At 48.7% G+C, this 26,740-nt stretch overlaps 1 protein-coding gene across 1 annotated transcript in view; it reads right to left on the reverse strand.

Moving 5' to 3' along the window:
- LOC147904608 (cilia- and flagella-associated protein 58-like) overlaps positions 1-26,740 on the reverse strand; it is a 173,686-nt gene that overhangs the window by 41,041 nt on the left and 105,905 nt on the right. Inside the window, exon 12 of the mRNA XM_087398097.1 lies at positions 7,407-7,646. Within this exon, the coding sequence (XP_087254223.1) occupies positions 7,407-7,646 (240 nt within the window). The remainder of the gene's footprint in view (positions 1-7,406; positions 7,647-26,740) is intronic.

Genomic DNA, 26,740 nt, shown 5'->3' on the forward strand with positions numbered 1-26,740 from the left:
GTTGACACATGGTCAACATGTGGTCAACAGATGTCGTCATGTGGTCAACGTCTGTCGACAGGTGGTCGTGTGATAAGGTAACAGCAGGCGATGTCAGCAGCCCAAAATATTGCATCATCAATACCGAGGGAAGGCAGGTGTTGTACGGCGATCTACAAGAGCCAGGACGGAGCTTTGGCAAGGCTTTTAAGGCCTGGTCAGGGCCAGATAGATGGCGGGAACCTGGTGCAGGATTGCGCTTGTTTGGACAAGTCGGGTAGGGGGAGGAATGCTTGGACGAGTGGCCAAGCAAGGCATGCAAGGCCTCAAGAAGTGAGCCCCCTCGAGTCAATTTTACAGACAGAGGGGCTGTTTGGCTGGGTCGGTCCATCTAGACCCCCAGTCAGCCATTTTGGAGGGGCTACCAGCCCCTATATAAAGGGAGCCATTTGGACTCATTCCTCATCCACTGCAAGCAGCATTGAGGAGCAGCAAAGCAGCATATATCTGGGCCGTCATCCTGAGGGTCCAGTGGGAGTTGAGTGCTGCAGACATAGCTCAGAAAGGGGCTGCACCCTTTGCTGTCTTCTAGGGCAGCAAGGTGCAAGGATCAAGGCACGGTGATAAAGTCTACTGAAGCTCTACGGGAGCAGGCAGGCTTAGGGATCTAGAAGTGCCACAGAGGTAGTAAGACAAGATTTTGGTAAGGATGGAGGACCACAATCTGGTGGGACTCTTGTCTCATTTTGTATTGTATCCATTGGACAAAAATATATCTTTTGTTGGTTCTATCTCTCTCTTGGAGCATTGTCTATTTCCTAGCTTGCACATGTATGTTAAGCAAGCAAAGTAAATAAGTTTTGGATTCCATACACTTCTGTGTGGATTCCTGGGCTCTATTAGTTTTCTGTTGTGCGTACCCTTTGTTGGGTTTCCAAAGCCATGACGGAAGTTCACAAGAAATGGAGCTTGAAGGCAAGGACCTTGCTGAAGGATGACCTTGATTCAAAGCTTGGGGGAACCGACTTCGATGTCTAAGGACAGTACCCTTGCAATAGAGGCTCAAGTTCAGACAGGTGTACGACTTCCTAACTCTTATCTCTTATTGGTTCATCGTCAAGGCCATGAGATATGCTATTCCTAATTTTGGGGAAACATGGAAGTTGGATGGGACCAATTACCCATTATGGAAGATATTGATGAGGGAGACATGGGAGACTGCAATGGGCAAATAGTTAATGCCTCAACCCACCGTGACTCCAGCCACAACGACTACATTGGCAGTGATTGTATCGGCGGATGTTGTTTTAGTGAGAACCTGGCAGACTCATGATGTGGACGCCTTGGCCATTATTGTTGGTACTGTGGCAGATGTGGTACTTCCTCACATCTAGACAGTGGACACTTCCTTCGAGTGCATGGACCACACCGAGGGACATGTACGAGCTAAACAACGAAGTGAGGATCCTTGATCTCAAGTAAGAGCTCTGTGGCATTAGCACGGATGAGGGAGATTTGGTATAGAAACACATCACAAACAAGATGAATGTGGTGAGGGATCAACTAGCAACAGGTGGTCAAAGGATGGATTCGACTAGGGTGGCTAGGCTATTGCTTGGCATGCTTCCAAGGGGTTACAATAGCTTCATGACCACAATGATTGCAGGGCAAAGGGTGGTGCTAGTTACATTTGAGGAGCTAATACCATTGCTTCTGCAGCAGGAGGCTTGAGAGAAGAAATACGATGGTGGACCTAATAGTAGTGAGGAAAAATCCCTTTTAGCTTAGGAACAGAGCAAAGGCAACGGAAAGGGTAAGCATGGCAAAGGCAAGCTAAAGAAATTTGATGATGGAGGAGACTCTTTAGATGAAGAAAAGTGCTTCTATTGTGATACGCCATGTCATTTTGTGAAGGATTGCAGAAAGAAGAAGGTGGATCAGAAGAACAAGGAGTTCAACTCAGACTCAAGGGAGACAAACACAACCAATGTGGAAGTCACCGAAGCATTATTCTTGGTTCCATGTGTTACTAAGGTAGTCGATAAAACCAGAAGGAGCTGCTGCTCCTCCCCTCCTCCCCTTGCTGCCCCCTCTGAGCCTCTCCTTGCCTCCCTCCCCGCCCCTCTCTCCTCCCTCCCTTCAGCCCTCTCCTTGCCTCCCCTCTCCATCCTCCCTCAGCCCCCTCCTTGCCTCTCCCTACCCCCGCCCCTTCAGCCTCCTTCCCCCGACCTCTACCCCTGCCCCCTCATCCCCCTCCCCTACCATCTACCCCCGCCCCTTTCCCCCACGTCCTCAGCCTCTACCCCCGCCCCCTTTAGTCGGACGGAGCTCAACAGTGTTCGAGTCGGCCTTTCCACCTCGATTGACGATGGCTTTGCCTTCAACCAATCCTTGCCCGCTTCCACCGGCCGCGAAAACCATCACATTCTCAAAAGACGAGCTGCAGCAGCTCAAAAAAGATACTGAGTAAGAGAGCTCGACATCCCTCTTTTCTCACATCCATGGGTCCCACCCTTACACGTTACAAGCCAAGGACTGGATGCTCGATGCTTTACTCGGACACCTCGTAGGGCACCTCATAGATGTTCGTTTGCTTGGTCGATATTTCTTTCAAGTTGTCTTTTATTCCCCGGATGCACCAAGTACAATGCTTTAGGCCAGTCCTTTGGCACTGAGCTCCAAGCCGATTTTCTTGACACCTTTCTAGTTGGGTTTTGAACCTGTGGAGGAGGATGGCCAAACGTTTTCACTCTTCCTCGGATTCCCTGGTCTCCCTCAGATGTACCATTGACTCTTATCTTCCATAGGAGCCGCTTTCGGGATGGTCACAGAGATCTCCCCCCTTCTTGGGATGCCTTCTTTGGTAGCACAGGCGGTCAAGTCAGACGGGGTACCATGTGTTAGGGTCGTTGTCTCTGGTCCTAACATTACAGATGACCACATCATGCACTAGCGTCCAGATGGCTCATTCTTCAGGCAGAGAGTCGAGATTGCTAGGAGACAGGATTAGTGTGGATCTGTAGGACCCCCGGGCACTTTGCCAGAGATTGCATAAGGAAGAGAAAAAAGAAAAGGCCTAAAAGGTTTACGGGTGTAGCACTTCATAGCACCACCTCGGTTGGACCTACTTCACGATCTACCGCACATCCTACCACATCTTGCACTGCTAGACCTTCCACCTCTACCTAGGACCGTCGGCTATAGCCTCTTGTCTTGGACCTTCGTTTACAACACGAACGGAACCTTCAGCACGTCTTGTTTGTCCCTCGTTGGGTGCCAGTCAGAGTTGTTGAGCCAGTTCCACCTCAGGAGGCTATTGATGGCATCACGGACCCTCCCTTATAGGAAGGAGATATTCTTGTCCTAGTTCCTTATGCTGATGAGGTTGCTCCTCTCCCTTCAGATGTTCGTGTGAAGGAGCTTTCTCCTATGGAGCAAGCCATTGCTGAAACCCGTGCCTTACTCTAGGCTAATGCTATCTTTTTGGCTGAGCTTCATCAGCAGCAGTAGCCCCCTTTCTCTCTTGCTCCTACTTCTTCACCTCTTGATAGAGGCAAGGGGATTATCGCTTCTACTCTTTCTACACCTGGGGGATGGTGGCCTAGTTGACTGAGGGAGGACACGCGTTCCAGATTGATGAGGTCTCTCTAGCTTTACCGGATACAGGGTCAGAGCATTCAGAGGATAGAGCTCCATGAGCGGTCCCTCCTGATAGCCCGGATCCTCATTCTCCTCCGGAGGACAGCGTGTGGGAGGTAGTAGCCAGTATCACGACGTGGAATATTTGGGTTGTTGCTCGCTTGAGTTTGGTGATGGGTGAGTATCTGGTTCCACCGTCAGCTACCTTGGCTGCCATCTGGCAGGATATCATCTACACCCTCCGGTCCACCTGGAAGAGTGGGACCACGGGCTCCAGGGCGATTGTCGTGAGGCGCCCTCATTTCTGCAAGGCTTGGCTTGCAGAAGTCTTCTACATATTCACTCCACGAGGGATTCGCTGGTTGTATAGTCCCCCCACATGGCTGTTAGCCCCTGTACAAGAGATCCCCTAGAACAGGCTGGTTCTTCTTCTTTCAACCTTTTTCAAAATTTTCCATACTCGCACCTTCGAGGCTGCTATTTTGTATGAAAACTTTCAAGCCTTGCTCCCTTGAGAGATGCCTTGTACAAACAGATTTCTATTGCAATAAAGACCTTTGGTGTAAGGAGAGAAAAATGGGGCCGTGGGGGTGTGGGGTGTGGACAGCCCTTATTTCTGGTCCCTAGTGCTGTGTTCTCTTTCTCCCTCTTTCAACTAATTGTTTCCAAGGCCCATCGTCGACTTTCTTGCTTGCTGTTTGCAGTTTCCAGCTTCCAAACAAATCCTTTCTGCAAGTGTGATTTGCTCCAAGTGCTGCAGATTGTGTTCCCTTGCTGCAATTTGAATTCCAGCCAGTACCAGGGCACACTTTCCAAGTGCAAATTAACCAGGAGCTGCGATTTGACTACAGGAGTTGAGTTTGAGGTTTGGTTGAGGTTTCACCGAGTGACTGAGCTGACCGGGGAGTTACACAACCTACAAAACGAGTTCGATAACTTTTGAGCCAAGCACTCAGATCTCCAAGCCCAACACACCACATGCAACAATCAACGCTAGATGCTAGAAGCGAGGTTGCCACAGTGGGTACTCATGAGGTACTCAAGCATGTAGGTATTCATGAGGTACTCAAGAAGCACGCGGCCACCTCGGCCAACCAACTTGGATTTACCAGGTTCCAGCTTGAGGCAACTATTGCTGCATGACGGAATAGGATCCCGCCCCGAGGCTCTCACGTGCGGCATACTCGTGCCTTTTCTTTGGCTTGTCGAACTGTCACCAAGGTCTTGAGGGGATACTTCCTCTCGGAAGCAAATTATCATCTCTGTTTTGTACGCGGCACTACCTGTTGTCATAGGCCCATGCTAGGAATCTTCCATAGATACCATTCTTGAATCCACGAGGGAAGTTTATTTTTCTCCCCAAAAAAATGACTTCCATTAAGTATGAACAAAACCCTCACGAGCAAGAAATACATCATGTAATGCATGAGGAAAAACACTCCCCAGAAAGAACTAGATAACAACCAAGGTTGAGGCTGTAAGTGCCATCTCAACCCTACAATAGACCGTAGTCAAGCCTCTTGGCTTAAGCCAAGTCTCACTAACCACGGTTAGGCTTACTTAACTGGAGTTAAGAAATAAATGGTCAATTGGAACTTTGACTTGGAAAACTTATAACTTGGTGACACGGGTACTCCAGAAGCTAGTCCAAGCCTTTAGGATACCAACCATAAGAGGGGAAGAAGGAAACCTGAGGTGGGCTGAGGTCTGGTACTATCCATCCATTGTCCTCTTGAAATAGGTGTACAAGACTGTATGATGTGTCCAAGGCTCTTGCCAAGGCATAAGTCCCATCACCACTATCTTGCAAAGCAAGGCCTTGCACTGTAAATCTGAATCTATAATGTTGAGACCCCTTCCCGTCTGGGGACAATCAAGGTCTCCAAAGCCACCTTGGCTTTAACATCCAATGTGCCATCAAGTCCACTTCAAAAAAAGTTCTAGGTCTCTTAAGCTGAGTCATGCAATCCCTGGAACGGTAGCAAGAGCATACAAACCAAGCCGTGGCCACCAAAACCTGGTTAACCTCCACTACTCTAGAGGCAAGGTTAAGCTTAGCTGAAATCCAAAAAAGAAGCTTTCTCCTTATACTCTTCAACATAGGAGCAAATTGCTGTGCTGGAGAGAGAACCATATAGACCTGGCACCCCAAATACCTAACAAGAATACCCCTTTGAATCCAACCCAAATCCGAGGTGTCCTCACCATTGATCCAAAAGCCTTGGATTTATGCCAATCGATGTGTGCCCCCGCCAACGGTACCGAATAAATCCAAGGCTGTCTTGAAAGAAGAGAGTTTTCTGTGATGAGGCATCCAAAAAAATAGTAGTATCATCTGCCAGCTGACTGTGTAGAAGCTCTTCTTCCCGTCTGAGGGAAAGTCGCTGTCCAAAAATATCAACTTGAGATCTAATGTAGATACTCATAGCTTCGACCACAAACAAACAGAGAAAAGGAGCGAGAGGGCATCCCTAACGAACTGATCTAGAAATTTGGAACCTCATTCCCTTGACACCATCAATAAGCACCTAGCTGTGGGCTGATCTAACGAGGGAAGTTTTTGAAGTTGAGGCCCGGAAGATATAAAGACTGAGGCATGCATTCAAAAGACGGGGTTAAGAAAAATACTTCCATGGTTGAGCACATGGAGTTCAAAGGTTTGAAATCTCTCAACTATTCAAAAGTCATGTTGTATTTAGAGGCAATGATCCTCATGCAAATCGTGTTTGTTTGTAAGATGATTACGGGCCATGATGCACATGTATATGAATGGAGAACTCCATTCATTGTGTATTTTTTTGCTTTTATCCATCCATTCTTAATTGTATACACATCAATTCACACATGGCAATCTCCCATGTGCGTCTTCATATGCTTCCTCACCGGAATGGCAGCACAGTGTCCTCCTTCCCACGAGTGTATGAATTTCTCCCACAAGTGAGTCGCTTGCATGGGGTATAATTGCACATAAGAATGAGCACATAGAGGAATCGTGAGAAATAATCTGTCAACAGAGGAGTTATGAAAGCACAAAAGAGTTAGAAGATGATGGGACTTCAACACAATCGAATATCCAAAGTCATTAAGAGACCGAGCAAGGATAAGTCCAAGGCCATCACTAGTGGCGATGTGACCACATAGGATAAAGGCCAAGATGGAGATATAGGGGACAAGCATTTGGCATAGGAGAGGAGAAAGGCTTGCACTGCGTACTGGTGTAATGGTGAATGTGTAGTGTTGTACTAGGGAATCGGATTGAGACTGACTGCCTTCCATATATGGAAGTACTAGTTCTTTATAGGTTTGGGGTATATTCATCTCATTTTACGTTCTTATAACTCTCACATTTGTTAAATGTTCATTCTCTTGTGCACTTGTTCCATGGCACTTCTTTTACATTCATAGTTGAGCGATTTTGTGCCGCACTCTAGATATACAAGGATTTGCAAACATGGCAAAATTCACACTCGTACAAACGTGGCAAACCTTCACATTTACACATGCAATATGCCAAGATGCACCGAGACACTTCAGACTTATGTCATTTTCCAAGGTGATGTTTTATATACTGTTCACAAAAGCATTTGCAAAAAGTGACCTAATGAAAGTACATAATAAAATTCTATGGAAAGAACATGGAGCTACAGTCTCCACAAGCCTCAAAACTCTGAACATGCATTGATAGTTGTTCACAATTTGTTAAATTTGAAATTTCACACATCTTGAAATGCATCATGCTTGCATGGTTTTTACAACCTTCTCACCAGGTTAAGTTATGTTCTTGGTACCTTTGTGCGTTCTTGTAGGAGCTCCCGACCTAGGTTATGCACTTCTCGCTTTAGAACACGTATGTTTTGCACTGACCCTTGCAGAACTGAGTGCTCCCTCTTCAATTCAGTAAGCTTTATTTTCAAGAGCCGCAACTCATTAAGCCGGTATCTATACTGAACTTGTCCTTTGCTTAGCGTTGATTGCTGGATCTTTATTTTTTCATATAAAAGTGACAGTTCCTCATTTCTCCTTATAAGCTGAAAAACACGAAAGTGAAATAGCTCAATAATCAAATGCCATTCTATGTAAAGATATTAGCTTGGATATTAGAGAAATAAGTTGAAAATTTTTTTTGGGGGGGGGCAAAAAATTTGATAACATTCTACACATAGAAAGAAAGAAATAAATTTTATTAGAGTCTTCGGAAGACCGATGGGTCTATGAGACTGAAAGAAAACCTGATACAAATCACAGTAAGGGTGGAGCTACTGAAATGAGCATCATCACCCATGCTGAATCCGAAGTCTGATCATACATAATCAAATGCATCTCGATGTAACAATGAAAAGAAAAAGGATTGGAGTGGAGCGGAATCCTCCGTATGTCATGTCGCCTTGGCTGGTGCATAGCCGGTGATGGGAGGCTGGTGCCCTCAAGGGGTGCCATGCGTCTCGATCTCTTGGACGAGGCTCAACGCAAGACCAGAGCCACCATGACTCCCGTGGGACGTATCCTAGGTCTAAACAATGACGGGAGGTCCCCCAGAGTGATATGCGTGTCCCCTCGATGTCTCGTGTATCGTGCTGCGGTCGTCGGGGTCGGGGTCTCTGTCACGTCTGTGGCTAGAGACTGGACGATCAATCTCACTCGATGGGAAGAACTCTGTGATCCTGCTTTGAGAGGGGTCTGATGATGTGGCCAAGCCCCGTCGCCTAAGTAAGTACTCTCTATGTTGGACCCCCTCGTGAATGAAGGCCGCGAGGCATCTCTGATCTAGGTAGGCGAGGAATCTGGAAAGGAGCCCGGAGCCGTCTCTGAAGAGGTAGTGGTAGCGACCTCGGATCTCGTAGTACACTGGGCACCTGAAAATAAAATGCTCCTCTGACTCAACCTCCTGACAGTCGCACAAAAATATGCATAAGCGATGCTCCCGAGGAATCCCCTCTGCTCTGCCGCTCTCTATGCGGAGGCAGTGTGATGATACCCGAAACTGTCCGATGGAGAGCCGTAGTGAGTGAGGCATACGAAGCTACCCCGGTGGTGTGATGAATCCCTCCTCTGAAATACGAAGACAGTAATCTCTGTAGAAACTCAGCTTCACTGGAAGCTTCCTTGGTTGACACGGGTGGAGCGCCTGCAGATCCTCATGCTCTCACGGATGATCCGGGGGAAACCATCTGTACCACATCACATCATTCAGGCCGAGTTTGGTGCTTCTCCACTCCAGCTAGATGCATGCTTTCAGACCATCACATATCTACACCGGGTTAGATCATATGGGGACCGCACATCAGGGAGACAGAGGTTGCCATGGTTGGCTCTCGATTCCTCCACGAGGTTGGCAGCAGAGGGAGACGAGCGATGCTGGTATGCACGGACTCACAGATGGTTTGTGAGACTAGGGTTTCACATCGATAGGATACCTCCTTTTCAATATAGTTTAGATGCCCCTCCAGTACTCCCACCCACCATCCCCATCGGGCGACACACCAACCAGGTTATTCGAGAGGATCTCCTGCAACTACACACCTTTAAGACTTGGTTGTCAGGCCCCCAACAAGGGCTGCCATACATACCGGCTGGTCGGACCAATGAGTCGAAGAGAAGAGCCTTGGTCCGAGGATCCTGGAAGTGGGAGTGGAAGCATTGTCTCTCTAGCCGAGCCAGTGAGGCGTATCCCCTACTTAGCCTGGCCTACATCGCTAGTCTCATTGTGAAGGTTGGGCCAGAGAAGATGACCCCCAAGTAAGTGTATGAGGATACGATCTCAACTGGTGACCCACCAAAAGTGAACTGCTTCTATTGCATGTTTGCTCAAGAGGTGTTAAAGATCATGACCTTGGTCTTGCCAAGGTTGACCTCCAAATCATGGGATAAACAAAAAGCCTGCAGTGCATCCAGGTGTCGCTGGAGCTCCTCGGGTGTGGACGACAAGAGTGCCACGTCATCTGCATAAAGAGGAATCCTGATGATGATCCCGGCAAGTGAGCAACCGGTCCCTCCGAACGCCCCCATGAAAGTCTCAAGCTCATCGATGTAGAGGCCAAACAGGGTTGGTGATAAGGGACAACCCTGTTTGACCCCTATGGTACTCAAGATCTCATCTGTCCAACCTATGCCTGTTCGAACTCAGCCTGAGACACTCTCATAAAGTGCCATGACTGCCTTGATGATCTCCTTATCAAATCCTAGTGTCTGTAGGCGTGTGATGGGACGAGCTCGAGGTACTGTGTCAAAGGCTTTGCGAAATCCACAAAGCAGCAATATACCCTCTCCTTCCATGATCTGGCCTCCTCAATGACACTCCTGAGTGTGAGTATGTGATACATAGTCCCATGGTCTCGCCTAAAACCGGCCTGACCCTCTGCTCTGAGCCCTCTTATCTCTGTGAACAAGCTGACCGACGCATCCAATACAGCTGCATAGATCTTGGACATCACATGTCCAATCATGATAGTCCTGTAGTTACTCGGGTCCATGGGATCCCCTGCCTTGTGGATGGGGGTGATGGTGTTGAGTGTCCAAGTGCGGGGGAAGCCAAGGCAAACAACGTCATTGAATAGCTTTGCTAGGATCGGGGCTAACGTGTCGATCCCATATGCGATAAACTCAGTGCATAGCCCCTGTGATCCTTAGCTCGGCCATTGTGCAGTTTCAATGTCGTGTCCTTGACTCCCCCTCTGGTGAGGTGTGTGTATGAGATCTGGAGTGGGCTAGTGTGGGACATCATAAAGATGGTGTGCATACGTGTGCTAGACTCTTGTGTTGGTGAGGGGTGATGGAGACCTACGCTCAAGGAATCTCCGCAAAAAATCCTTACGAGTTGTTGTTGTACAAGATGTGCAGCAGCTCCTCATTTCGACGAAGAAATGCCTGCTTCTTCCGACGTACGAGACATCGGTACTTACATACCGTCTAGTGTGTTCGGTCTAGTGTGTTTCGGGAGGTGACATCAGGTTTCAAGTCGGAGCTGTCGACAATAAGCCTTGCACTCCGCATCGTACCAGTTGTTGCAGGGTACAGAACCAAGAGGTGGTGGTCTAGTGGACCGTGTGGTGTGGGGAAAGATTTGGAGGGCAGCCTCGTGGAGTGTGCGACTAATCAGGGCAGCACGGTCCTCTATGAGTGGTATGTGATCGATGTAGGTTAGGAGTCTATTTAGGCATCCAGAGTAGGCCGATGAGAGGTTGTAATCAAAGTGTATGTCGTGGTAGGTGTCGTGCTTCCTATGTGGTGTGTGTGGTGTGGCTAAGCGTGGGGTGGCGATAGTGAAGAATAGGTATGTGTGATCAGCTCCTACACTAGTGCCCCCCCCGTGTGGGAAGAAAGTAAAACCACCTGAGGAGGGCCATAGGTCAAGCCCGTTGTAGATGATGAGATCATGCATCCTGCCCAGATCAAGGAGCGCGTGTCCATATGGTGTAACAGGCCCGTGTCGGTCCAATGAGGTCTTGGTCATACATGCTTCATCTAGGTCCATGTCTGGTAGCATGATAGAGTCGTCTCGGAAGTCCAGGAGTGGTGCCTGGCGCGTGCTCGTCTTGGCGTTGAAGTCCCCAACAAGGAGAACTTCCCCGTGGGCTAAAAGGTCTGGGATATCCTGATGTAAGGATGCATATGGCGATGTCTCATCCCCCTCTCGTGCCACTCTAGCAAAGTGGGATGTGTTTGGCAGGAAGTAGCATATTGCTATGAAAAGGTCACGAGTGTCTGTACGTCGGATCCGGATCCACATGAATCGGGAGTGTGCGTCCTTCCTCTCAATGGAGATGGCTCCAGTGAGGGAAGACCTGTACAATACTGCGACCCTGCCTGATCCGCGGACTCCTCCTATATCCCCGTCTCATCCCTGAAGGCTAACTTCCATGTGTAGCCACTGACTATCGGTAGTGGACTCTCTCACGGCTCTGGTGTGTCTCCGTGTAAAAGACTATGTCTTGTCCTATATAAGACTCCGAGAAGTTCCCTGGGTCTGACCATAAGGTACCATTACAGTTCCAAATGGTGCAGGCTAGGGTCTCGGAAACCTGAGTCTCATAGGCCCCATCCCCCTAGGGCGTACGGGTGGGAGCCCGACGGGTGCCAGTCAACAACCTACCATCTCAGACCACGTCCCATTTCCCCTCCTTGCGGGCAACATCCCGCTGTTGCAGAAGAACTCGTTGCTCCTCAATCTGTAGTGGTGTCAAATCCTCGTCCATGGACAGGGTGGGATGCTCTCGTAGAGCGGCTCGGCGTCGGAGTGTCGCTAGTCGAGAATGTGAATCTCTGAAGCGAATGACTAGGGGCTGCTCTCGATTGGGGTCTCTCCCAACACGCCATGCTCCCTCTATGCCATGGTCAGGGACCCTCATGGTGGTGGTCACAAAGGTGATCGCCTCCTCAATTGTAGCTTGGCATATTTGGAGATCCATATGTACAGAGGCATTGGATGGATCCCAGGTTCACCCCTCTTAGACGTTGGCCAGTATTTGGACTGATACTATACATACCTTAATGGCCATCTGGGCGAGCATGCAAGGGTCATCGAGAGCAGCCTTTGCTAGGGGGAACACTTTTTCAAGAGTTTGGAGGGGAACTCCTTTCTTCTCTGATTCTGTTTCAAGGTTGACTTGGCATTTTCAGCCTCAACGCTGGTTATTTGCTAGCTCTTTCTGAGCTTTAATTTCTCTCATGTATATATTGACATGATGTACTCCCGCATTGAGCTTGCTCTACGGTTTTCTTTCATACTTAATTGAAGTACTTTTTTGCAAACCAAAAAAAAAAAGTTTAAGTTTCATTCTCTATCCAAGAATAGAAAATGCAAGAGGGAAGAATTGCCAAACAAAACTTGTCAATAAACACTTTTTCTCTACACTTGGTCCCAGACATAGTAGAGAGAGTGTTAGGCAGCTTTTTTACTCTGACGGGGTTTTGCAGTCTCATCCAGATACCGTCATGCACTTAGTGACATATTTTTATGCTTCCCTTCTTTCTGCAGACCCTGACACACAAAGCCAGAGATGTGGCTAGAGATGCGGTTTGGCAGCGTTTATCTATGTTGGTCACACTAGAGATGATATGCTCACTTGATGCACGATTTATCAACACAGAATTTAGGACTGCTCTCTCCGCCCTTCATAAGGGCAAGTGCCCTGATTCAGATGGTCTTACTCCATCTTTTTTTATAGCCTTTTGGGATATGATAGGTGATCATATTACTTCAGGCCTGCAGGGCATTTGGGACTCCAATGAGATGCCTGACTCACTCACCGAGGGACTTATACACCTTATCCCAAAAGGTGGCAACAAGAATTTGGTATCCCATTGGAGACCCATCACTCTTTTGGGCACTCTATACAAAATTCTTGCCAAGGCGATCAGCATCAGATTGTAGTCCCTTCTTCCAGACCTCATCCATGATACTCAGGCAGGCTTTGTGCATGGCAGGAGCATATTTGATAACATCTTTTCCTTTTGGGAAGCCTTAAAGTGGGCTATGCAGAGAGCAGGCAGAGGCTGGCAATTCTACTCTTGGACTTTGAGAAAGCCTATGACAGAGTAGATTGGGGTTTTCTTGAGGGCACTCTTCTACGATTCGGATTTTTAGATGAATGGATTAGAGGGGTGGCCTCCCTTTACAGATCAGCCCACAGCTAGGTTTTGATTGGAGGGGTAAGGGGTGACAAGTTTTAGATTTCTAGATCAGTCCGTTAGGGATGCCCTTTAGCCCCCTTTTTCTTTTTGTGGCTGAAGCTATGAGTATCTTTCTTAGATCTCAGGCTGGTTTATATGGGCTGAGATTTCCCTTGAGACAGGAGCAGGAGCTTCTGGACTGTGCGTTGGCTGATGACACTGCCATTTTTATTGAGGTCTCCTCGCAGTCACTGGATGCTTTCCAGACAACCTTGGATATCTTTTGCTCAGCTGCAGGAGCACACATTAACTGGCATAAATCCTTTGGCTTTTGGATTATCAATAAGGACACTCCAGGCTGGGGAGTTGACATTGGCTTCTCCTGGATTCAGAGGGGTGTTCCTGTCAGATATTTGGGATGCCAGGTAGGGTTGGGCATCTCTCCAGCACAGCAGTTTACCCCAGTACTAGAGAGTATAAGGAAAAAGCTTCTCTTCTGGAGCTCAGCCAACAAACTTGACCTTGCATCTAGAATTGTGGTAGTGGACCAGGTTCTCTTGGCCACCGCCTGGTTTGTGTGTTCATGCTGGTGCCGGTCTAGAGAGTGCATCACTTAGCTCATTAGACCAATCAGAAATTTCTTATGGAGTGGACTCGATGGCACAGCAAATGTTGCAGCGAGGGTGGCCTGGGAGACCATTATTCTCCCTACATGTGAAGGGGGCCTTAAAATCATTGACCCGGACCTGCAATGCAGGGCATTTCTTTGTAAGGTGGTGGTGAGGGGTCTCATGCCTGGGCAGGAACCTTGGAAGGACTTCTTTTTTGGACGCATTCAGGCTTGCACACCTACCTTGGGAGATGATTGGGTGGACAGCCCTCGCTGGATTTTTACTTTTGTGCCTCTCAAAACTCCTGCGTCTCCTCTCATGGCTGACATCCTGAAAGCTTGGGGCAGCTTCTGGAATACACTTCGCAGGGTTCCGCCCTCTACCTTCAAAGAAAATGATAGGCAGACGGTCATTTGGAATGACACTATTCTTGATGAGCATGGCAGACCACTGGGCACTTCGCATTACATGCAGTGGTCTAGATGGGAGAGAGGCCCCGCCTTCACAATAGGCACTTGAAAAGCATTTATCAGGGTACCTGAGGATCAAAGACTACAGTCCGTGAGTCACCTCAGAGGGGTAGCACGCAGGATTCAGCAGATAGATGCAGCCATCCCGGTGGACTGGACAGATGATATGCATATTACTTCTGCCACTTGGATGGGAGCTTTCTTGAGGACAACAATTCCTCTTCAGGTGATTGCTCTTTGAGGCGTTGGGGAGGATGCACTTGTCTTTGACGTTGGGGATGGGGGTATACTTTCTAGATCCACGGATGATATTCTTCTCGAGGTTGCCTTTCAACCTATCAGGATTGCTTGCTTTGTGGATCATGGAGCGGGCTTGCAGTGGTATTTAGACCCCGACCCTCTGCTCTTGGCCCTGGGATCCTGGAGATTGTGGTTATTTGAAGGTGCACCTATCAGGTGCTTACAGTGGGACCCAAGAGAGTGGGAGTGGATAGATTATAGGCACCGAGAGAGGGGGATTCCCTTCTTTCGTTTCACGGTTGGTAATGCCAGGAGATTTCAGTTGAGCAATAGGGGTTGGATTCCCTCTCGAGGACTTCAACGCGAGGACAAGGACCCGTCAGGTACCACTTCTTGATTTCAGAGATGATTCCACTCTACTGGCAGATGTTGACCTTGAGGAGGCAGGTATGCTACGGGTTTCGGCTGACAGACGAGGTCCACTCTCATCCTATGGGCAGGCCCTATTAGACATAGGCAAAATACATGATCTCATTATCTATAATGGTCTTGACAGATGGCCTGCTTCAAGTGGTTTCACATGCTTTCCACATGGGGGGGGCTCCAATGTTGTTGATTACATCATGGGATCCCCTGTCTTCACATCTCGCATTACTGACTTCACTGTAGCACCTCTCCCCCCAGGGGCTGATCATACATACCTTTTCTTTCGCATCTCCACCTCCCTTTGCACAGCACCTTCCGTCCCACTCAGTGCTTACTCCACCTACCCCGATATACACTTTGATCGGGATCACTCACCTTCTTACTCTGGCCGTCTGTACATACTTCTCGCTTATATTGACTTCATACCCCTTTTAGAGGATCGTGCTGCCCTTGTCACCCGCTCACTACACGAGGCTGCCATTCACGCTTTTCCCCACACCACCCGCTCCACCCGCCCACCACCCCCTGGAACCGTACCCTGTAATAGTTGGTACGATGATGAGTGTAAGGCCTTACGCTGTCAACTCAGATTCGAAACCAAAAACAGTCTTCCGAGCGCACCAGATACGCTACGTGAATACCGTAGACTGGTACGGAGGAAGAAACTAGACTTCATTCGTCGAAACGAGAAGGAGCTACTGAACATTTTGTTTAGTAACAACTCTAAGGACTTCTGGCGGAGATTTCTAAAAGGACGGTCCCCTCCGCCACTCATTGACACCCAGATCTGGTTTGATTATGCACGCACACTTTATGACATCCCAAATCAGCCAGTCCCTACCCTCTCACACATGCCTCGTCCCACATCCTACACCCTCTTCACTAGAGGAGGGGTAAAGGATGCTGTAATGAAACTTCATAATGGCCGAGCGAAGGATCATGAGGGACTATGCACTGAGCTCATTGCATATGGGATTAACCTCCTAGCCCTGATCTTAGCAAAGCTTTTTAATGAAGTGGTTTGTTTGGGATTTCCACACACTTGGACCATTAACACTATCTCACCCATCCACAAGGCAGGGGATCCCATGAGCCCGGAGAACTACAGCACCATTATGATTGGACATGTCATGTCCAAGATTTATGCATCAGTACTTGACTCCGAGGTTAGCACACTTGCAGAGTGTCGAGGACTCAGAGCAGCAGGACAGGCCGGATTCCGACGTGATCATGGAACCATGGACCACATTTTGACGCTCAGATGTATCATCGAGGAGGCGAGGTCACGGAAGCATAGGGTTTATTGTTGCTTTGTGGATTTTCGCAAGGCATTTGACATGGTCCCGAGAGCCCGCCTCATACGACGCCTACAGGACTTGGGTTATGACCGGGAGATCATTTGGGCTGTCATGGCACTTTACGAGAGAGTTTTTGGCAGAGTTCGGGTAGGATCCGGGTGGACAGACGAGATCATGAGTACCATCGGGGTCAAACAAGGGTGTCCTTTGTCGCCTACCTTGTTTGGCCTCTACATTGACGAGCTTGAGACAGTGATGCAGACACAGGGGGGTGTAGGTTGCTCTCTTGCGGGCACGCTGATCTAGATTTTGCTCTATGCAGATGACGTGGCTCTTGTGTCTTCCTTAGCAGCGGGGCTTCAGAGACACCTAGACGCACTACAGTCCTTTTGTGAGTCTCATGATTTGAAGGTCAACCTGGGTAAAACCAAGGTCATGAAGACATGATATAGAATGCATAACAAGATATGATGAGAACTCCTCGCTAATGGAGCTTCTTTCCTATAGTTCCTAGTTTCATAAGTAGTTCTTTCTTAGAGGTGTGATGTTCGCAGTTTCCTTCCCGAAAGTTTAGAACAGTGCAGTTCGCAAAGGAAGTGACAACCCTAGGACAAAACAAGGGTACGGAGGAGCAACCAGGACCTTCCAATCTTCTCCAAGAAAGAGGGCCATTGAGACATAGTATGGCACAAGGCAAAGGGAAGCAAGTGATAGAAGAAACATTACATGAGTCACACGCTAGACATTTGAGACATGGTACGGCACGACACAAAGGGAAGCAAATGATGGAAGGGACATCACATGAGTCAATGGCTGGACATTCACATTTGCACCCTTCACCTCGCGTGAGCTTTGACCCTCGGACAGAAGCTAGAAGAATAAGGTTACAAAAGGCAACAACCCAACCCTACTCCTTGATCCAGGACTTGATGGAGTTCAGGCCCAACATTACCCTACGTCAACTTTGCTCTGAGTGGGTCAGTGGAATTGTAATTGTGCCCAAAAGGGAGACGAGCAAGCTTCGGGTCTGTGTGGACTATCGCAGTTTGAATGCCGCAACAAGGCGAGATAGGTTTCCCCTTCCCTTCACTGATAGGGTGCTGGAGACAGTGGCTGGTCATGCTCTGTACTCCTTCAGCTGCGTGCTCAGTTGCAGGGAAGGTCTCCCAAATGCAACTTGTAATCATTTCACTGTGAAATATAAAGAAATACCGAAAGGGGCGCCACGGTGTTTGGGGCCAATCGGGTGCACTTGTCTATGTTTGTTGAGCAGGGGCATTCTAGCCTCCATCCCTTTTTCAGTGGTTTTGTTTGTGAACAAATGGGTAAATGCCAAATGGTGATCATGCAATGGTTAATGGTTGTGATATATGCTTTGTGAGCTGTAAATAAGTGCTGAAGTGATTAAAGGTTTAGTTCCACTGCCCTCTGAGTGATTAGAGGCCGGTTCCAGTACAACCAAGTTTGGGTCCGAGAACAAGATCAGTTGAAGACCACCTTTATCACCCAATGGGGAACGTATGCCTACAGGATGATGCCTTTTGGTCTTTGCAATGCCCCGGAAACATTTCAGCGGCTCGTCAACAAACTCTTCCAAGAGAATATTGGAAGGTTTCTGGAGGTATTCTTGGACGATTTTTCGGCTTTCAATGGTAAGAACGCCTCTCACCTAGACCCTGCTGTGCAAACTGATCACATCAGTAAGTTGAGATGGGTTTTTGATAAGTGCAGAGAAGCCCGTTTGTGCTTGAATCCTAACAAATGCTTTTTCCTAGCATTGAGAGGGGTTCTCTTAGGTCACATTGTGTCGGCCGAAGGTATGACCACCGACCCAGCTAAGGTGGAGGTGATTCTGACCTTGCCCATTCCTCGCACACCTCGCGAGGTCAAGTCCTTTTAGGACATGTGGGTTATTATCGCAGATTCATTTGGTTCTATGCCGACATAGCAGTAGCACTGACAGAACTCCTCCGCCAGGAACAATCCTTCCTTTGGTCCTCATCTCAGCAATTGGCATTCAAAAATCTCAAGGACCGTTTAGTGAAGGCACCCATCCTACGGCAACCCCAATGGGATATCATTTTTCATGTCCATGTTGATGCAAGTGGGGCGGCCATTGGTGCAATATTATCTCAACCGGATGCAGAGCACAAACTGGACTGCCTGTTTACTTTGCCAGTAGACGGCATGTTTTATGCCATGACAAAGTACTATCACTACCTCTTGGGCAGTAATTTTATTATCATCACTGATCATCAAGCTCTCAAGTACTTGCTGAACAAACCCACACTTGGGGGTAGATTAAGTAGGTGGTTGCTCTTTTTCAAGAATTTGACTTTGACATTGTCGTGAGGGCAGGACGTTTGCACCAACCTGCAGATCATTTGTCACTCACGGATTTATTCAGGTGAAGCACCAACAGGGGTGGAGGATGAATTGCCAGATGCGGACCTCTTCATAGTGACAGTGACAAAGGATGATTGCTTGTTTGCAGTGGACTCCATCCCACCGTGGTATGCCAACATTGTACAGTTGTTGTCCACGGGTGAATTTCCTAAAAGGCTATTCCCAGCACAAAAGAGAAAACATATCATCCAAGCTGCCCCCTTCAAATTGATTGGTGGACAGTTGTACAAGCTAGGTAAAGACCATATCCTTCGGCGGTGCGTGCTCCCTCATAAAACACAGGCCATTCTTGATAAGGCTCAATCAGGCATGGGGGATGGTCATATGGCCCCGAAGACCACTGCTCGAAAGATAATGCGCACAGGATTGTGGTGGCTGAAGTTGTTCCAACACTACTATGCTCATGTGCGCAGTTGTGACTCATGTCAACGAGCTGCCCGACGTGAGTACCTTCCCCTAAAGCCTTTCTAAAGATGGGCTTTGGACTTTGTTGGACCCATCTCTCCTGCCACTAGAAGAGGGAACAAGTACGCCTTGATTGCCACAGACTATGGCACCAAATGGGTTGAGGCCAAGGCTGCAAAGGCATGCACCGCTGAAGTGGTAGCTACTTTTCTTTATGACCAAATCATCTCAAGGTTTGGATGTCCTGTCGAATTGATGAGCGATCAAGGCACCCACTTCCTAAATGATGTCATTGCTAACATCACCACCCAAATGCAAATAATTCACAAGACATTACCCTCGAGCCAATGGCTTGGCTGAGAGCTCCAATAAGACCATGTGTCTTATCATGACACGGTTGTGTCTTAATTCTCTGGAGGATTGGGATACTTTGCTCCCTGCAGCTCTTTTTGCTTACAGGACACGCATATAAGGCCAGCACTGGATACTCCCCATTTCAATTAGTTTAGGGCCTGGAGGCAGTTATGCCTTATGAATTTCATATGAAGACTACCAGGGTCATTGCTGAGATGGATGACAACTTGGAGGCCTGCACCCTTGAACGGCTGTGGGATCTTGAAGCCTTAGAAGAGCACCGACGAGAGGCCGTCCTTGCACAGGAAGTTTGGCAGAATAGACAACGGGCATGGCATGACAGGAACCTCCGTTGTCGTGAGCTCAAAGTGGGTGATTTGGTTCTCTTGTATTCCAGCAAGTTTTTGAAGCATAAACCTAAATTTGTTAGCTGGTGGACTGGACCTTACTTCATCTCCAAACTTCTGCCTAGTGGCGGTGTGTATTTGGCCACTTTGACCGGTATGGTGCTACCAGCCCCAGTGAACGGTTCCAGGGAGAAGAAATATCAGCCTTCCTAAACTCTTCTAGAGGAGTTTGTATATACCCTTTTCAAACAAAAAAAAAGTTTGGCTGTTCACTTTGGCTTTCTGTAGGTTTCACTCTGTCCTCTCTCACTACATTTTTTCAAGCATTTCTTCCCTTCATGGAATGTCATGGGGTGTCGGAGGGTTCCCTTTAAAGCTTCACAAGAGGTCTGTAGCAAGTGAAGGCATGTTTTACTTACTTCATGCTTACAAGACTTGGGTCATAGGTCATACTGTGACTCAATTACTTGGAACAAGGATGCATGCCTTGGGTCATATGTTCTATCATGACTCAATCCCTTGGGACAAGGTTACAAGAATTGGAACAGGCATCACCTGGAACATGATGCAAGTCAACCACAAACTTGTGCAATGTCTCACATCTACACTCAAAGAGACACGGGGCGTGGTAGTATCAACACTTCCTCACTTTTTTCACTTTCTCTCTCTAGACACACTCTCTCTAGCGACCTTTTCTCACTTTCTTTTTCTAGACACACTCTCTAAATGCACACTCTCTAGAGATTTTTCTCACTTCCTCTCTCTCTCGATGCACTCTCTCTCTAGCCGCACTTTTATCTAGAGAAAATTTCTGATTTTCTCTCTCTAGAAACACCTCTCTCTAGATGCACTCTCTCTCTAGAGCTCTTTTCTCACTTTTTCTAACTAGACGCACTCTCTCTCTCTAGATGCGATTTATATAGAGCACTTTTCTCACTTTCTCTCTCTAAATGCACTCTCTCTCTAGACTCACCCTCTCCACAAGCCAACCTAGTGCACCACCACCTTCTCTCTCATGTGCACAAACACCTTCTTTCTCCTAGTGAACAACCCTCTTCTCTCTCCTGGTGCATAACCACCTTCTCTCCCACCTTCTCTCTCTTGGTGCACAAACACCTTCTCTCTCTTGGTGCACAACCACCTTCTCTCCCACCTTCTCTCTCCTGGTGCACAAACACCTTCTCTCTCATGTGCACAAACACCTTCTCTCTCTTGGTGCGCAACCACCTTCTCTCTCATGTGCACAAACACCTTCTCTCTCCCTCAGCCCCCCCTACTGCGCAATCTCCCTAAGCCCCCCCTACTGCGCAATCTCCCTCAGCCCCCCCTACTGCGCAATCTGCCTCCCCCCCTACTGCGCAATCTCCCTCAGCTCCCCTTCCCTATTGCACAATCTCCCTCAGCTCCCCTTCCCTCTTGCGCAATCTCCCCCTCCCCCTCCTGCACAATCATCACCCCCCCCCTCCTGTGCTACCAGCTCTCCTCAACACCCCCCCCCTTCCTGCGCTACATGCTCTCCCCCCCCCTCTTGCACAATCAACACCCCCCTCCTCCCCTTGCAAACAACTCCCCCCTCCTCAGCAATCTCCTCCTCCTGCGCAGTCAGCCCCTTTGCCAACAACCCCCCTCCTGCGCAATCACCCCCTTCCTTCACAATCGCTGCCTCTTTCGCAATCACTCCCTACAGCTCCTCCTCCGCATTCACTCCACGCAGCTTCCTTTATCATCTCCTCCGTCCGGCGTTCTGTTCTCTTCCTCCTCTCCTCCTCTATGCCAAAGAGGCGCATCAAGTACAAACCTCAATTGCCAAAAGACAAGCTCTTCACACCCTTTCATGCAAAGATGACTTCTCAAGGGTCCCCTTCACATCCCTCTTCAGTGCCACAAAGTACTCCAACAGGCAGCTCCATGAGTCCCCCTACATCTGGACCACTCCCCAAGAGGACCATTACAAATTCTCCTACGAGTCCCACGGCACCTGGAGGAGCTGCTACCCCAAATTCTCCTACTCGTGCTTCTACATCATTATTTGTTGCATCGGGCACTCATGCTATCCCCGCTCCATCTGCTCCCACATCGCCAAGTGCATCTGCTGCCCCAAATTCTCCTACAAGTCCCACTGCACCCGGTGGAGATGCTACCCCAAATTCTCCTGCTGTTGCTTATACATCAGTATCTGTTGCATCAGGCACTTGTGTTGTCCCTACTCCACTGCTACTCCCGTGGGCCCTAGCATCACAGTGAGCTTTGACGAGGACTAGGATCATCCTACAGCTCATTCTACCACTTCCTCTAGCAGTTCGGACCATGGCGGCTTCTATTATTCACCCTCTCCGGCCCCACGACGAGTGGCACCTCGAGATGCACCCATTGATGATGAGAATTCCTCCCAACTCCGGGTGGTATTCAAGACTATTCTCGATCCATCTCCATCTCTTCATCTCTCATCCGTCCTCCAATGGACATTTCCCTATGTACATCTTTCATCCGGAGCTATGACATGGCATCTGACACGTTCGAGTTTATAGGTTCCCGACACATTCTCACCCCAACTCTAATGTCCACTTATTTGCGTCTCCCCACACGCGATTCAGCCAGCTTATGGTGAGTCTCCGCTGCTCCTAACATCCTTTCTTGCAAGTTTAAGTGGCAAAGGCGGGGAGAGGATTGCCGGCAAGCAATGGAGGGACAGCGAAGAGAGGAGGTGCTGGCGAGGTATTTCTTTGCACGTTTATATTCAGCACCTGGCCATTTCTTTATCTTGAGGAGTATTCACCCTGCATTGAATGCGCTCTTCACCGTGACTCCTTTTGTTTTCGCTTCTCTCTTTCACTCCACATTTCGTGCCACTGTGCGAAAACGCCGTGGAAAGACACATACATGCACATGTGGACCACATCTCACCCGCCTTCTATATCAGTGGCAGGCTGCCCCTCCTCCTATAGTTGCTGCACGGCTTCCATCTACCCACCCGGCCCCGTCTGTTTCTCAGGTGGCATCTTCTTCCTCCCCTTCTTCCGCACCCCCTCCCAGTACCGTCATTTCCTCTCCCGCATCTCACCCTCTCTCTCTCCGTGCTCCAGCCTCCACTCCACCCCCTCTCTTGCATGTCTCCTCGTCGGCGGATCCTAGTACTTCATGCACTTCAGGAGCCCACTTGGGGGTCAGTTCTGCACAGGTCACAAATGCTTCTTCCACGGATTTGGCATCCTCTTCGCATGTCCCCTCCCTTCGTCTCACCGGAATATCCTTAGTGGTCAGCACTGTTACAGATCCGATTATGGCTACAGTTCGGGAAGCAGATGTTACTATGGAGCCACTGGATCTGCCAGATGGTACTGCTTCATCATGCATACCGCCGCTCGGTGCTCCATCTCGCGAGCCATTCGATCTCAATCTCACTTTGGACACGAGCAGTGACGGTACTATACATGGGCAGCAGGCACTGTTACTTCACTTGGCTCCCCAGAGCTTATCCCTCCTCCAGCCCTCCATTCCCGTGCCTCCTCGCTGCCTCCTCGCTGACCACGTACTAGCTACGCCGCACCCAGCACTTCCGACATCACCACTTGTGCTACTACTGAGGTCGACTCGATTACAAGGTATCTATTTGAGGGTGGTTCCTTGCCGGAGTGTCTAGTGTGTCCTCCTGTGCATGAGAATGATATGATGTCCATCTATCTTGCTACCTCATTTGGACAATCATTCTCCACAGTGGCACAGACACAGAGACAGGAGGAAGATTACAAGCGGTTACTCACTGGCTTGAAAAGGAAGAGGTCTCCTGTCGACCTAGAAGAGGAGGACGTCGATGGGCTATTCCCTATTCCTCTGCAGGAGACCTTGGTGCGAAACAACCGCGCTACCAGAGCACCTACAGATTACATCGGACTCGATCGTCTAGCGAATGTGGCAGCTTTGAACGCAGTGGAGCAGAAAGGCATGAAGGCCAACTTTGAAGAGCTCGGCAATATAATCAACATGGCTGATCGCATGTCTTTTAATGACAGGTTTGCTTGGTCTCAGAGGTCATTGCATTTACATAAGAGAATCGTGGATGGCACCTTTGCCCAATTAGGGGCTGCTGTTTTTAATGCACAAGGACATACCCAAATGCTCTTGTGCAAGAAACAACACCTAAGGCTCGAAATGGAAAAAGACGCACACGTGAAAGAGCAACAATTCAACGAGCAGCTCCAGAGCACGGAAAGTGCCTATAAAACAGAGATGGAAAAGTTGAAAGAACAGCATGCGCAGCACTTACATCAGAGGGACTCTCACAAGTGTCTGGAGTCTCTGTAGCACCATCTTAGGGAGAGAAGAAAAATTACATATGTTTCAGCAGGAGGATTTTTGTATACAGTTATCTTGTTTACCTCCTCTGGCATCTCTTGTTAGCATGATGGCATCTCTGCTGATTTTAGTATTGGGTTGAGTTCTTTCCATTTTCAGCTCCAGCATTTTGTACATAGTGCTTCTCTGAGTGTGTTTCTTGAATTTCAGCACACTTTTGTAATAAAGGAGGTCTTTTTGTAGACCCATGGCTTTTGTCAAGCAATTTGATCAGCACTTTTTGTAACCACTGGTTCAATAAAGTTTTCAGCAAATTTTCTTTCAACTCCACTCTTCCAACACAAGGGATCTCCATTAGTGATACATTTGGAAGTGAATGACTCTGACATGATTTCAATTCCTGTATTTAGCAAAAGGCACTCTCCCTGTGCATCTTTCAACATCACTTATTCACGGGGACGGTGAATGATAGTGGCGGGGAACTGTTATACCGAGATCATGCAGGACCAGCTATGTCCAGCACTTAGTGAGGGGATGAAACAAGTCAGAGGATGACACAAGTCAGGGGATGACATGGTCACAAGGATGACACAAGTCAGGGGATGACAGGGTCACAAGGATGCCACAAGTCATGGCGATGACATGGTTGCAAGATGGCACAAGTACATGGTCACCAGGATGGCATAGTCACATGGGGACATAGTCTTCAGGAGGACATATCACCCAAGCACATGGTCATGCATCAAGGGTCTTCATGTCGCGCAGTCACACTCTGCCAACCTCTGCAGACCTGACTGATTGGTGGCATAGATGTTCATCTGGCGGTGCCTTGTCAGATACAGGGTGGCTGCAACGGTGCACATGGAGTAGTTACAAGGCACCGACTCGGCGCAAGCTGGCCATTGCAGGAGACATGAAGAGGCTCAGCGGCGGAATGGCTAAGGATGAGGGGACAGCCAATAGGAGAGAGGGAGGGAATTTCCCATCCGAAAGGTGAGGGTGAAGAGGGGAGATGAGGGGTATGGGGATTCATTCATCATTGTACGGGGATTGAGAGTAAGAAGGAGAGAGGTTAGAGCTATGAGCTCGCCTGTTGCATTGTTATGGTGTATTGCCACTGTTGCATTGTTGTGGATGAGTGATCTCTAATCTCTGTTCAGAGAGGCTAGTGTATGAGGATCTCTTCCTTCTATGATACGCACTTGTTCGCGTTGTGTTCTTGTCTACCGCTTTCTCCGTTATCTGTTATTAGCGTTGTTCCTTCTTATCTCCTTTCTGGGTTTGTTCTTTTTGTTCTAGTACTCCACAGTACTCAGCACTCCGTAGCATCTTCGACTAGTGTTGTGTCATAGGTTCACGCATCACGTAGTGTAGTGCAACTGAGGTAGAGTTGTGTCATAGGTCTACGTATCACCCACTTCACGCTCCTCACATCAGTGGCCTTAGGCCTTCGGTAACACCTCCGGAAGTGAGCAGACCTCCCCCTCAGACACACACTTGTGTCGACACACAAGAAGTTCTTTAAAATGTTCCAGGCTTGAAATTCCAGTCATTTTCTATGAAATCCCAGCAGTTGCACTCATCACTCAACCTTTTTTTTTGCGCAAAAAGTAGTGCTAGTTATATTACTTGAAAGCGAGAGTACAAGAAGGCCTAAAGGCCAGCGGGCTGCAATCACAAAACGGATTCAGCCTGAGGAGTCAAAATGCTAAATACAAGCCTCTCAGGGCATAATAATCGGAGAGTGGACAAACAGCCACGGTGGAGGGGCGTAATGCCACTGAAGACTCTGAGTAGTGCTGGAAGAACAACTCCCTGTGGTCCCAGTCGCGAAGGAAGCGCCGTCTCTTTTCCTTCCCTGCCCGGGACTCCCCCTGAATCTGATCCCACTGACCCTTGAGCGTGTGAACCATCGTGCTCCAAATGTCTGCTAGGGTCTGGGTAGCAGAAGTCTGCGCGCATCTGGAAGTCCAGATATGCCAGCCTGCAATGCTCCCTATGATCTCCCAAATTGGGTGCCGAGACATCTCTCCTGCATCTGTCTCTGTCAGATGCCAAGGGAAGCTGTCCATGTATGCCCAGGTGGCCTGCGTGATGAAAAAGACGGGATCCTATCTAGAGAATTCATAAGCCAAGTGATGTCCCATCTCAGTGCTGCACCAGCAAACGGCTCCCCAAGTGATCGGTCCTAGCTCGGATGCAGCCCTTGCTAAGATCCCCATGACTCCCTTCCAAACTGTCTGCGCATGCGAGCAGCTCCAAAGGCAGTGCTTCAGGGACGACTCCTCCTGAAAACACATCTGGCAATGCCCCTCCTGCCCCATCTGCCTCAGCCAACTGCCAACTGGTAGCCCCTTGTGTGCCACCATCCAAAGGAAGTAAGAGATCTTCCTCGGCCGCCAGCTAGCCCAAAGAGTCTTCCAGAAAGTGCGAATAAAGACCAAAGATATCCCCTGGGCATACCAACTATGTGCCTGTGTGGGTAGCCCGCGCTGGAGAGCCCTAAGAGCACGCCTACCCGTACGCGCACTGTAAGAGAAGAAGGGGGTAGGGTTCTCTGAGGTCTCCAATGGTGGCCAGCGCCACTCCCCTGGGTCCCACTCCACCTCTGTCAAGGAACGGCCCTCCCATATCCAGAGTCTCCAATCCTGGTCCTGCATAAT

The sequence above is a fragment of the Dipteris shenzhenensis genome, chromosome 2, assembly GCF_047967505.1.
Source record: "Dipteris shenzhenensis isolate YYH24624 ecotype China chromosome 2, Dip_SZ_1.0, whole genome shotgun sequence".
Classification (NCBI taxonomy): Eukaryota; Viridiplantae; Streptophyta; class Polypodiopsida; order Gleicheniales; family Dipteridaceae; genus Dipteris; species Dipteris shenzhenensis.